The 14546-nt window shown below is 47.6% G+C and overlaps 1 protein-coding gene across 1 annotated transcript in view; it reads left to right on the top strand.

The window, feature by feature from the left end:
* The window catches only part of ACACA (acetyl-CoA carboxylase alpha), an 848870-nt gene that overhangs the window by 255409 nt on the left and 578915 nt on the right, over positions 1-14546 (top strand). Inside the window, exon 20 of the mRNA XM_063951842.1 lies at positions 5426-5550. Coding sequence (XP_063807912.1) covers positions 5426-5550 — 125 coding nt within the window. The remainder of the gene's footprint in view (positions 1-5425; positions 5551-14546) is intronic.

Here is a 14546-nt window from a genome sequence, read left to right as displayed (position 1 = left end):
CAGCTGAACACGGTTGCGGCATATGGGACCCTCCTGGGGGGGACCCGCTAGAGCCCCCCGTGTAAAACTGGCTTGGAATAGCTTAAACTAGCACTTGTGTGATGTTTTTAAGCAGAATAGGAGACTTTGCCAGTATAAAAATCACTGTAGCTCTGGCGCCATTGGTGGGCGGAGCTACCTCAGAGCGAGACCAGAGGCATTTTGGCGCCTTCCTCTGCTTAATGCAGCAGCAACAAACACACACAGCTCTTCCTGACTCACAAGATACGCAGGAAAACTGGTACAGGGTGTAGCAAAGGGGGAGAGCCACTATTGTACACAATCTGTGTCCTCTACAGGACAGAAATCATTAGTGTTTCACTGTGTTATAGTTAGCTGACAGCCTCACTGTGGCTGTACAGCAGGAGTGTGCTGGTGTCTCTCTCTCTCTGTGTCTCCACTCACATACAGTAAGGGCAGGCTTGATCAGTATTACGGTCTGTGTGTATGTAATTGTGATTACTGTAAACATGGGTAAACACACCAGATTCTCTCCCTTATCTGATTCTGTTTCATGTGAACAATGCAGCCAATCTTCACAACTCAGTCAGGGGGCTGGGGGTGAGGGTCCAGAGCCCTCCTGATTAGGGGCTCTTAAGACTATGATGTCTGATATGTCATCACAACTCACTGCTAATGTTCAGAAAACTCAGCTACTGCAACAGGCTGTAGCAGATTTAGCTGCTAGGGCAGATGTTACACAGCCCCCCCTCTCTAGCTCAGGACCACAAAAATGTGGTTTACCTGCTCTACTCTCTGATTCAGATGAGGAAATACAGGAGGATGGGGATGACTTGGATCCCATTAGTGGGGATTGCACTTCTGCTCAGGGTATTGAACCCCTCATTCTGGCTATACGGGACGTGTTAAAGCTCCCTCTAGAGGACGCTGTGTCACAGCAGTCATTTTTCTTTACACAAAACAAGACTAATGTCACTTTCCCTGATTCTGCAGAGTTAGCCTGGAAAAATCCAAACAAAAAATACCAAGTGTCAAAAATATTTTTGCACACTTTCCCATTTGCTCCTGAAGGTAGGAAATTCTGGGAAGAACCCCTGGGGGTTGACGTATCCGTCTCTCGACTGTCTAAAAAGGCGGTGCTGCCTGCCCCGGGCTCCTTTACAATAAAGGACCCCGGGGACGGAAAATTAGAGACTACAGTAAAGTCTATCTATACGGCAGCTGGTATACCACAAAGACCGGTCATAGCGGGTTGCTGGATGACACATGCCATTCACCCGTGGGCTTCTCAAATTCAGGAGGGCCTCTCCTGGGATATGCCTCTGGTCACTACGGTGACTCTCCTGAAGCACATTCAGGACACTGCACGCGTCCTGTGTGACTCACTCAAGGAGATGGGCAATATTAATGCTAGGACTTCTGCCATGGCAGTGTCTACGCGCAGGTCTTTGTGGTTGCGTCAGTGGATAGCGGATGCAGAATTCAAGCACAGTGTGGAATCCCTCCCTTTTTCTGGGGAATGGCTCTTTGGGGTTGAGTTGGATACATGGATTTCCAAAGTCACTGTTGGGAAATCCACATTTCTCACTTCTGGGGCCCCGCCGGCTAGGCTTTCCTACCCGGGGCCGTCTGTTTAGTCCTTTCGGTCTAAGAGATTTCGATCTAGGGTCATAGGTGCCTCCAATGCGAATAGAGGCACCAGAGGTAAGTCAAAAAGACCTGCAACCACCAATTCTTAGGAACAGAGCACCAGTACTGCTTCCACTAAGTCCTCAGCATGACTGTGCCTACCCACCCCGAGGAGATCTTGAAGTGGGAGCTTGACTGCGTCACTTCAGCCGCATCTGGGAAAGCTCCTGCCAGGATACCTGGGTAAGGGACCTCATTTCTCAGGGCTACAAGCTGGAGTTTGACGGTACCCCTCCCCAACGATTTTTCAAATCAAGCTTGCCCGCTTTGGAGGATACGCAAGTTACGTTGAAACAGGCCATCCGAAAGTTGGTCCAGTCCCACGTCATTGTTCCAGTACCAATACCACAACGAGGCAGGGGTTATTACTCCAACCTGTTTGTGATACCAAAGCCGGACGGCTCGGTAAGGCCCATTTTGAATCTAAAGTCCTTGACCACTTACCTAAAGGTTTTCAAGTACAACATGGAATCCCTGAGGGCAGTTATTGCAGGCCTGGAAGAACAGGAATTCCTGGTTTCCTTGGCTATCAAGGACGCCTACCTTCATATTCCAATTTGGCCACCTCATCAGGCTTATCTGAGGTTTGCCCTCCTGGATGATCACTACCAGTTCCAGGCACTACCCTTTGGCTTGTACACGACTGATGGCGGAGATGATGTTCCAACTCCGGGTCCAGGGGGTCAGTGCTGTCCCTTACCTGGACGATCTTCTGATAAACGCAACACTATCCAACTTCTTTTAGCTTTTATTGCTCCATATCGACCGCACTATCCAACTTCTGTCACGCCGTGGGTAGATTCTCAATCTACAGAAGTGGGGATGTTACTGGACACGGTGGCCCAGAAGGTGTTCCTCCCTGAGGACAAAGCGAGAACACTTCAGGAGATGGTCCACATGGTGCTCCGACCTGCTCGAGTGTCCATCCATCTTTGCAATAGATTGTTGGGGAAGATGGTCGCCTCATACGAGGCGATCCAATATGGGAGGATCCATGCCAGAACATTTCAATTGGATCTCCTGAGCAAGTGGTCCAGATCAGATCTACAGATGCACTGGATGATTCGGCTGTCATCTCAGGCCAGGATTTCCCTCCTGTGGTGGCTGCAGTCCTCCAATCTCCTGGAAGGCTGGAGTTTCAGGATTCGGGATTGGACCCTCCTCACGACGGAAACGAGTCTGCGAGGATGGGGAGCTGTCACCCAAGGGGCGCAGTTCCAGGGCAGGTCTACAATGCTCTGCTTCAGGCCTCTCCTCTGCTCATGGATCACGCGATCCAAGATCAGTCGGACACCGCCACAGCGGTGGCGTACATCAGTCGGCAAGGAGAGACAAAAAGCAGAGCCTGCATGCAAGAGGTGTTAAAGATACTCCTCTGGGCGGAAAGAAATGCAAGAGCAATGTCTGCAATCTTCATTCTGGGTGTGGACAACAAGGAAGCGGACTTCTCGAGTCGTCACGATCTCCACCCGGGGGAGTGGGGACTCCACCATCAGGTGTTCCAGCAGATCATCCACCGGTGGGGCTATCCAAAGATAGACATGATGGCTTCTCGACTCAACAAGAAGCTTCTCTGGTATTGCTCACGAACCAGGGACCCTCAGGCGAGGGCAGTGGATGTACTGACGTTGCCTTGGCCTTACCAGCTGGTCTACCTGTTACCTCCAATTCCGTTGCTCCCAAGGGTGCTCAAGTGAATCTGATATCAAGGAGTCCAGGCAATTCTGATTGCCCCTGATTGGCTTCGGGGGGCGTGGTACGCGGATCTTCTGAACATGTCCATCGAAGACCCTTGGCCTCTACCGCTAAGAAGCAATCTTCTTCAACAGGGACCGTTCATCTACCCGGACTTACGGCCACTTCGTATGACAGCTTGGAGGTTGAGCGGAACATCCTAGCTCACAAGGGCATTTCCAAGATGGTTATTGCTACCATGGTTCAGGCCAGGAAACCTATGACGTTAAAACACTATCATCATATCTGGAAAAGATATGTCTCTTGGTGCAAGGAACGCATGTATCCGCCTTTTGCAGGCTGGTGTGGATAAGGGCTTATGTCTGGGTTCCATTAAGGTCCAGATTTCAGCTCTCTCCATTTTCTTCCAGAAGAAATTGGCAGTGTTGCCAGAAGTTCAGACCTTCTTGCAAGGTGTACTGCACATACAACCTCCTTTTGTGCTGCCTACGGCACCCTGGGATTTGAATGTGGTGTTCGGTTTTCTACAGTCCTCCTGGTTTGAACCTCTGACGACGGTAGATGACAAGTACCTCACGTGGAAGACGGTGATGTTACTGGCCCTGGCTTCTGCTAGGCGTGTCTCAGAATTGGGGGGCCTTATCGTGTAAAAGTCCATACTTGGTCTTTTACGAGGACAGAGCTGAGCTCCGGACTAGACAGCAGTTCCTGCCGAAGGTAGTCTCTGCGTTCCACTTGAATCAACCTATTGTGGTTCCATCAAGTTCTGGCACTTCAGCTCCTCCGGAGACATTGGATGCTGTGCAAGCCTTGAAGGTCTCTGTCAGGCAAACAGCTCGGATCAGTGAGACTGATTCCTTGTTCGTGCTCTATGATGCACAGAAAAAGGGTTGTCCTGCTTCGAAGCATTCCATTGCTTGTTGGCTAAGGCTTACTATCCGAGTGTCGGCCTTGTAGCTATGCCTAGCGGCTACCTGGTTGGGGAAGAACACTTTTGTTAAGTATTACACGTTTGATACCCTGGTCAAAGAGGATTCCCAGTTTGGGCAGGCGGTGCTGCAGCAGTCTCCGCACATTCCCGCCCGTTCTGGAAGCTTTGGGACATTGTACTAAGTCTCCCCAATATCCCTTATGGATGCTAGAGAAAATAGGATTTTAATTACCTACCGGTAAATCCTTTTCCCGTAGTCCATAAGGAATATTGGGCGCCCCCCTCAGTGCGTTGACTTTTCTGCAGGTTCTCTTTGTGTTTACCTGTTCAGCTGTTGCTGTTATTGTTACCAGCCATTGCTAGTTGTTGTATGTTAGTGGTGTGCTGGTATATAAATCTCACCACTCCTTGTTGTTATGTTCCTTCTCTCATATATGTCCTTTCTCCTTCGGGCAATGTTTTACCTATAACTGCCTGTAGGAGGTGGCATAGAGGAGAGGAGCCAGCACACCCAGTGAAGAAATTTAAAGTGCACCGGCTCCTTTGGACCCCGTCTATACCACATCGTACTAAGTCTCCCCAATATCCCTTGTGGACTACGAGAAAAGGATTTAGCGGTAGGTAATTAAAATCCTATTTTTTTTTATCCAATTATGTTCATTGACATGAATAGGTATTTGATGGTGTCAAGCCTCTTGTAAATATAATATCACTTCAGTAACTAAAACAAATTTCTTTTTAATACTAAAATAAATAGGTAAAAATAATCAGGTACAAATGGTACTAGGGTGATAGGCATGCACACAAAGAATGTACACATATATACAATATATCAATAAAAAGGTGATATTGCTGTGATGTCAAATTAGGACATACCCGGTGTACCGATGTGGAGCCACAAAGGTGTGAGAGCAGGATGTATTGGGAAACAACACCCCGCTGTGCTCCAAAGCTTTGCCACCAGTTAGTCCAGAAATGAGATCCTTCCTGGTATAGAGCCACTGGTTTGATCACTGTTGCCGCCGACACGCTTCGAACCGAATGCGGTTTGTCAAGGCCATGGCATGTTTGTTGGCAACAAGTCACCATTATATAATTTTTATCTTACAGGTCATTATGACAAGTGTGTCTTTACCCTCCGGGAAGAGAATAAAAGTGACCTCACCTTGGTCCTGAATTACATCTTCTCCCATGCTCAAGTCACCAAGAAGAACCTCTTAATTACTATGCTGATTGTAAGTCCCCTTTTGTATTTACCATGAAGTAGGTTTTGCACATTGTAATTTATAGCAGTGTAGATAATAGATCTGCATAACAGAACATGGATAAATGAATATACCTCATTACGAGCATATATTCCTGCTTACATCCAAGTTTAGAACAAGAGGACAAAAGTTTGTGGAAATCAGCTGGGATTTGGCCAAGCTTCACTCCATCTTATTAGATGGCTGCACAAATGCCTTTAACTGTAGTCTTCTGAGCCCTATGACGAACCTATTTCTATCTAATTATCTGCCAACAGTCATTTTAGGCCCACTTGCTGATATCTGCTGTGTTATTGCATCATGTGCTTTAAAGGATAATATAACGCCAAATTGTATAATTCAACAACTCCTTTCTATGCCAATTGATCACCAATAGTCTCCTCCGTACGTGAAAGTGTCTATAGCAGTCATGCCTAATTTTGTGTGTTTCAATAATGCTTCATGTCAGTGTTGAAAGTATTCTGTGGTCGGGTCATTGTTTTGCTGAAAACTGAATTTTCATTTATTTTTTTTATATCTTTACTGGACCAAAACTGGTTTAAACTTTGCTCTGTTCATTATCACCTCGGCCCTGACTAGCTTCTCATTCTGTTAATGATCAACAGACTGAAGCATAAATTTGTGTTAGTGTACTATTGTTGCCACCACATTAATCTGCTAGATTAGTTTAACAACAACGTGCCATACAGATCCAGCTAGGTATTGTCTCATCACCCAGCATTTTGCTACAGACCTATAATGTAGTATTAGGTGTTGTATGTCTGTCTTATATATATATATATATATATATATATATATATATGTATATATATATATGTATATATATTTATATAGGCATGTGTGTATATTTTTTATTTAATACTTTTTATTTTTTGTGTAAAAGTATTCTGCTGTGATGGACATTTTGTTCAATGTTGACTTTCCACTTCAGCATTTGATGCTGCTGGTTCTTCTAAAGGATAATTCATACAAAAATATATTTCTCTGACGTCCTAGTGGATGCTGGGCACTCCGTAAGGACCATGGGGAATAGCGGCTCCGCAGGAGACTGGGCACAAAAGTAAAGCTTTAGGACTACCTGGTGTGCACTGGCTCCTCCCCCTATGACCCTCCTCCAAGCCTCAGTTAGATTTTTGTGCCCGGCCGAGAAGGGTGCATTCTAGGAGGCTCTCCTGAGTTTCTTAGAAAAAGTTTAGTTTTAGGATTTTTATTTTCAGTGAGACCTGCTGGCAACAGGCTCACTGCATCGAGGGACTAAGGGGAGAAGAAGCGAACCTGCCTGCTTGCAGCCAGCTTGGGCTTCTTGGCTACTGGACACCATTAGCTCCAGAGGGACCGAACACAGGCCCAGCCTCGGAGTCCGGTCCCAGAGCCGCGCCGCCGGCCCCCTTACAGAGCCAGAAGCAAGAAGAGGTCCGGAAAAATCGGCGGCAGAAGACATCCAGTCTTCACCAAGGTAGCGCACAGCACTGCAGCTGTGCGCCATTGCTCCTCAGGCACACTTCACACTCCGGTCACTGAGGGTGCAGGGCGCTGGGGGGGGGCGCCCTGAGCAGTAATAAAAACACCTTGGCTGGCGAAAATACATCACATATAACCCCCAGGGCTATATGGATGTATTTTAACCCCTGCCAGAATATAGCAAAAAGCGGGAGAAAAGTCCGCCGTGAAGGGGGCGGAGCCTATCTCCTCAGCACAGTGGCGCCATTTTCCCTCACAGCTCCGCTGGAAGGACGTCTCCCTGACTCTCCCCTGCAGTCCTGCACTACAGAAAAGGGTAAAACAAGAGAGGGGGGCACTAATTAGGCGCAGTATTAACATATACAGCAGCTATAAGGGGAAAAACACTTCTATAAGGTTAATCCCTGTTTATATATAGCGCTCTGGTGTGTGCTGGCATACTCTCCCTCTGTCTCCCCAAAGGGCTAGTGGGGTCCTGTCCTCTATCAGAGCATTCCCTGTGTGTGTGCTGTGTGTCGGTACGATTGTGTCGACATGTTTGAGAAGGAAAATGATGTGGAGGCGGAGCAATTGCCTGTAATAGAGATGTCACCCCCTAGGGAGTCGACACCTGAGTGGATGGGCTTATGGAAGGAATTACGTGACAGTGTCAGCTCTTTACAAAAGACGGTTGATGACATGAGGCAGCCGGCTACTAAGCTTGTGCCTGTCCAGGCGTCTCAAAGGCCATCAGGGGCTCTAAAACGCCCGTTACCTCAGATGGCAGACACAGACGCCGACACGGATACTGACTCCAGTGTCGACGATGAAGAGACGAATGTGACTTCCAGTAGGGCCACACGTTACATGATTGAGGCAATGAAAAATGTTTTACATATTTCTGATAATACAAATACCACTAAAAAGGGTATTATGTTTGGTGAGAAAAAACTGCCTGTAGTTTTTCCTGCTTCTGAGGAATTAAATGAAGTGTGTGATGAAGCGTGGGTTTCCCCCGATAAAAAACTGATAATTCCTAAAAGGTTATTGGCATCATACCCTTTCCCGCCAGAGGATAGGGCACGTTGGGAAACACCCCCTAGGGTGGATAAAGCGCTCACACGCTTGTCTAAACAGGTGGCACTACCCTCTCCTGAGACGGCCGCCCTTAAGGAACCTGCTGACAGAAAGCAGGAGAATATCCTAAAATGTATATACACTCATACGGGAGTTATACTGCGACCAGCAATCGCCTCCGCCTGGATGTGCAGTGCTGGGGTGGCTTGGTCGGATTCCCTGACGGACAATATTGATACCCTAGACAGGGACAGTATATTACTGACTATAGAGCATTTTAAAGATGCATTTCTATATATGCGTGATGCACAGAGGGATATCTGCCGACTGGCATCAAGAGTAAGTGCGCTGTCCATTTCTGCCAGAAGAGGGTTATGGACGCGGCAGTGGTCAGGTGATGCGGATTCCAAAAGGCATATGGAAGTATTGCCTTATAAAGGGGAGGAGTTATTTGGGGTAGGTCTATCAGACCTGGTAGCCACGGCAACTGCTGGGAAATCCACATTTTTACCCCAGGTAGCCTCTCAACATAAGAAGACGCCATATTATCAGGCGCAGTCCTTTCGGACCCATAAGGGCAAGCGGGCAAAGGGCTCCTCTTTTCTGCCCCGTGGCAGAGGGAGAGGGAAAAGGCTGCAGCAAACAGTCGGTTCCCAGGAACAGAAGCCCTCTCCCGCCTCTGCCAAGTCCTCAGCATGACGCTGGGGCGTTACAAGCGGACTCAGGCACGGTGGGGGCCCGTCTCAAGAATTTCAGCGCGCAGTGGGCTCACTCACAAGTGGACCCCTGGATCCTTCAGGTGGTATCTCAGGGGTACAAATTGGAATTCGAGACGTCTCCCCCTCGCCGTTTCCTAAAGTCTGCTTTACCGACGTCTCCCTCCGACAGGGAGGCGGTATTGGAAGCCATTCACAAGCTGTATTCCCAGCAGGTGATAATCAAGGTACCCCTCCTGCAACAGGGAAAGGGGTATTATTCCACGCTGTTTGTGGTACCGAAGCCGGACGGCTCGGTGAGACCTATTTTAAATCTAAAATCCTTGAACACTTACATACAGAGGTTCAAGTTCAAGATGGAGTCACTCAGAGCGGTGATTGCGAACCTGGAAGAAGGGGATTATATGGTGTCTCTGGACATCAAGGATGCTTACCTCCATGTCCCAATTTACCCTTCTCACCAAGGGTACCTCAGGTTTGTGGTACAGAACTGTCACTATCAGTTTCAGACGCTGCCGTTTGGATTGTCCGCGGCACCCCGGGTCTTTACCAAAGTAATGGCCGAAATGAGGATACTCCTTCGAAGGAAGGGAGTTTTAGTTATCCCTTACTTGGACGATCTCCTGATAAGGGCAAGATCCAGGGAACAGTTGGAAGTCGGGGTAGCACTTTCTCAGGTAGTGTTGCGGCAGCACGGTTGGATTCTCAATGTTCCAAAATCGCAGCTGATCCCGACGACACGTCTTCTATTCCTAGGGATGATCCTGGACACAGTCCAGAAAAAGGTGTTTCTCCCGGAGGAGAAAGCCAGGGAGTTATCCGAGCTAGTCAGAAACCTCCTAAAACCAGGCCAAGTCTCAGTGCATCAATGCACAAGGGTCCTGGGAAAAATGGTGGCTTCCTACGAAGCAATCCCATTCGGCAGATTCCACGCAAGAACTTTTCAGTGGGACCTGCTGGACAAATGGTCCGGATCGCATCTTCAGATGCATCAGCGGATAACCCTGTCACCAAAGACAAGGATGTCTCTCCTGTGGTGGTTACAGAGTGCTCATCTTCTAGAGGGCCGCAGATTCGGCATTCAGGACTGGGTCCTGGTGACCACGGATGCCAGCCTGCGAGGCTGGGGAGCAGTCACACAGGGAAGGAATTTCCAGGGCTTGTGGTCAAGCCTGGAGACATCACTTCACATAAATATCCTGGAGCTAAGCGCCATTTACAATGCTCTAAGCCTAGCAAGACCTCTGCTTCAAGGTCAGCCGGTGCTGATCCAGTCAGACAACATCACGGCAGTCGCCCACGTAAACAGACAGGGCGGCACAAGAAGCAGGAGGGCAATGGCAGAAGCTGCAAGGATTCTTCGCTGGGCGGAAAATCATGTGATAGCACTGTCAGCAGTGTTCATTCCGGGAGTGGACAACTGGGAAGCAGACTTCCTCAGCAGGCACGACCTCCACCCGGGAGAGTGGAGACTTCATCCAGAAGTCTTCCACATGATTGTGAACCGTTGGGAAAAACCAAAGGTGGACATGATGGCGTCCCGCCTCAACAAAAAACTAGACAGGTATTGCGCCAGGTCAAGGGACCCTCAGGCAATAGCTGTGGATGCTCTGGTAACACCGTGGGTGTACCAGTCTGTGTATGTGTTCCCTCCTCTACCTCTCATACCCAAGGTACTGAGAATTATAAGACGGAGAGGAGTAAGAACTATACTCGTGGCTCCGGATTGGCCAAGAAGGACTTGGTACCCGGAACTTCAAGAGATGCTCACAGAGGACCCGTGGCCTCTACCTCTAAGAAGGGACCTGCTCCAGCAAGGACCCTGTCTGTTCCAAGACTTACCGCGGCTGCGTTTGACGGCATGGCGGTTGAACGCCGGATCCTGAAGGAAAAAGGCATTCCGGATGAAGTCATCCCTACCCTGATCAAAGCCAGGAAGGATGTAACCGCAAAGCATTATCACCGTATTTGGCGTAAATATGTTGCGTGGTGCGAGGCCAGGAAGGCCCCTACAGAGGAATTTCAACTGGGTCGATTCCTGCATTTCCTGCAAACAGGAGTGTCTATGGGCCTAAAATTGGGGTCCATTAAGGTTCAAATTTCGGCCCTGTCGATTTTCTTCCAGAAAGAACTGGCTTCAGTTCCTGAAGTTCAGACGTTTGTCAAGGGGGTGCTGCATATACAGCCTCCTTTTGTGCCTCCAGTGGCACCTTGGGATCTCAATGTAGTTTTGGGGTTCCTAAAATCACATTGGTTTGAACCACTCACCACTGTGGACTTAAAATATCTCACATGGAAAGTGGTAATGCTGTTGGCCCTGGCTTCGGCCAGGCGTGTGTCAGAATTGGCGGCTTTATCCTATAAAAGCCCTTACCTGATTTTTCATACGGACAGGGCAGAATTGAGGATTCGTCCTCAATTTCTCCCTAAGGTGGTTTCAGCGTTTCACCTGAACCAGCCTATTGTGGTACCTGCGGCTACTAGGGACTTGGAGGACTCCAAGTTGCTAGACGTAGTCAGGGCCCTGAAAATATATGTTTCCAGGACGGCTGGAGTCAGAAAATCTGACTCGCTGTTTATCCTGTATGCACCCAACAAGCTGGGTGCTCCTGCTTCTAAGCAGACTATTGCTCGTTGGATTTGTAGTACAATTCAGCTTGCACATTCTGTGGCAGGCCTGCCACAGCCAAAATCTGTAAAAGCCCATTCCACAAGGAAGGTGGGCTCATCTTGGGCGGCTGCCCGAGGGGTCTCGGCATTACAACTTTGCCGAGCAGCTACTTGGTCAGGGGCAAACACGTTTGCTAAATTCTACAAATTTGATACCCTGGCTGAGGAGGACCTGGAGTTCTCTCATTCGGTGCTGCAGAGTCATCCGCACTCTCCCGCCCGTTTGGGAGCTTTGGTATAATCCCCATGGTCCTTACGGAGTTCCCAGCATCCACTAGGACGTCAGAGAAAATAAGAATTTACTTACCGATAATTCTATTTCTCGTAGTCCGTAGTGGATGCTGGGCGCCCATCCCAAGTGCGGATTGTCTGCAATACTTGTACATAGTTATTGTTAACTAAATCGGGTTATTGTTGTTGTGAGCCATCTTTCCAGAGGCTCCTCTGTTATCATGCTGTTAACTGGGTTCAGATCACAGGTTGTACGGTGTGATTGGTGTGGCTGGTATGAGTCTTACCCGGGATTCATGAATCCTTCCTTATTGTGTACGCTCGTCCGGGCACAGTATCCTAACTGAGGCTTGGAGGAGGGTCATAGGGGGAGGAGCCAGTGCACACCAGGTAGTCCTAAAGCTTTACTTTTGTGCCCAGTCTCCTGCGGAGCCGCTATTCCCCATGGTCCTTACGGAGTGCCCAGCATCCACTACGGACTACGAGAAATAGAATTATCGGTAAGTAAATTCTTATTTTTTTTTGTTTAGCACTCCCTCTTAACTAGCAGAATTGTGTGACCAGATTACCACATGTCAGGAGAATGTCCCTGTAAATTCTGCTTGTGATAAAAAAAAAAAAAATACACCTAAGCACTGTGCTGTATGAAAGCTTCACCCCTCCACATTTAACATAGCTCATAACTCAAAATTACTAAATTGTATCCTTGGGTAGGAAGTTTTTGCACATTTGATATAAGGGACTGTGCAAAAGGATTTTGGAGCTTCATGACATTCATAAACTTTCTGTATGAACCTTTTATCCAGCTCAGTGGCTGATAAAAAGAAGAAGAAAAAAAGATTCTCTCATTTGTAACTGTACTGAGCACTGCAGAAATCCACAAGGGGATGCCTTCACCGGAGTCCTATGTAAGAGGCAGTTTAATGTCCATACATTGGCCACCATTGTGTCCAGGGCAGTCCTCTTTTGTTGACAGTGCTTATACTCCCATGATTCATCCCTGAGGTGCCCAACAAGAGAAGTGCTTCATAGGCTCCGTAAGTGCTTGATCTTACTGTATGTGATACCTAATAGGGCTGATTAGGGGGATTTTAAGGACTGCTGGAAATAAACTTTAGGGCAAATGGTTATCCTGATTTCTCAGTTCAAATTATAAGAGTTCCATCCAGACCAACTCTCCAAAATCGCTGCAAGGTTGAGGAGTCCAATCGTCAATGCCTTTTTTTTGTTCTATTTGGTATTTCCAAGGGAAGATAAAAAGTAAAGAGCACAATAGTATGCAGTAGAAATTTGGTGTTTTTTTCTTTTCTTTTGCTGTGTATATTGAGAAATGGTATGTAGGCACGTGATGCTCAAACACACAAGGTAAAACTATTGTATACTACCTTGGATACCTTCAGTTGTGTATACAGCATTGAACATCTGTCATGGTTCATTATAGTAAGTATGTTCCCTGGTACAGCTTGCATTGTAGTGAGTACGGATGACAGGTGTCCAGCTTGCAGTGGATGCTGGTAAGTAACATACAACTAATAGCCAATGAAGGCTGACCTGTAGACCTTTTTTTGTATCTGCTGTCAGATCCTGTGAGAAACACTTATGCTGGGTATATTGTGGGTAACTGTGTTGGTGTGTACCAGCGATGTGTCACAGACCTATTGCGTTTGCCCTGCAGCACAATATCTGCAGATATGACGGTGCATTGTTTTTCGTGGGGGCAGGGGGGGTGACGGGCAATGTCACAGCTGGATGGGCAAATTTAAATGTGTGATCACAGATAGACACTGCACGATCCCAACGATATATTGTTTTGAATTGCCTGGAAACTATGTATCGTACCGATGCCATCCTGGTGTATACCCGGCCTAAGGGGAAGGGAGGTGAGTGGGTTGTCATTTTGGTTTGTATCATGCTTTACCTCTATACACTTTGAAGCCTTTTGGAGAAAGAGCACCATATAAAAAACATTATTATTATTATTATTATTATTATTATTATTATTATAATTATTATTATTATAATTATACACAGGTTATAGGTGCAATCAGCTTGTGGTGTAGCTGTTGCGGAATTATAAATCCTAACATGCCCTTTTAGGATTTATAATTCCAAAAAGCATAATTCCATGCTTTCAGCATGGGATTACGGATGCTACACTTCAAGAGTGTAATGTGGCTGCTGTGCTTTCAGCATGTACAGTGGCTGCCGTGCTTTCATCGTGTAATATACTTGTGGTTCTATATGGTATATTTCAGAGTGTAATATGGATGCCACGCTTTCAATATGTAACATGGCGGTAGCGCTTTCAGCATGTAACACGGCTTCCAGTTTACAATACAATTCTCATGCCCAAGTACACGGCACACCTCTAATGCCCCCAGTATACAATAAAAATACCACGCTTTAATTGAAGTTGTTTTGCCTTCAGTATATAGGTGGTCATTCCGAGTTGATCGCAGCCAGCAACTTCTTGCTGCTGCTGCTGCTGCGATGAACTAGTCCACGCCTATGGGGGAGTGTATTTTAGCTTAGCAGGGCTGCGAACGCTTGTGCAGCCCTGCTAAGCTAATAAAATATCAAGCAGAAGTAGACTAGCCCTGGACATACTTACCCTGTGCCACGATCCCTGCGATGCTGGAGCTGGCTGTGACGTCAGGCATCCACCCTCCGTTCTGCTGGACACGCCTGTGTTTTCCTCACCACTCCCCGAAAACGGTCTCCAACGCTCCGGATCCGCCAGGTACGCCTTCTTCCTGTCAATCTTCTTTGCGGTCCGCTCTGCGACCGCTTCCTTCTTTAGATGCGACGTAACCTGGCGACCGGGCAATGTCG

The sequence above is a fragment of the Pseudophryne corroboree genome, chromosome 2 (genome assembly GCF_028390025.1).
Source record: "Pseudophryne corroboree isolate aPseCor3 chromosome 2, aPseCor3.hap2, whole genome shotgun sequence".
In the NCBI taxonomy this organism is placed as follows: domain Eukaryota; kingdom Metazoa; phylum Chordata; class Amphibia; order Anura; family Myobatrachidae; genus Pseudophryne; species Pseudophryne corroboree.
The sequence above is the reverse complement of the archived record's forward strand: the minus strand, read 5'-3'. Positions and strand labels throughout refer to the sequence as shown.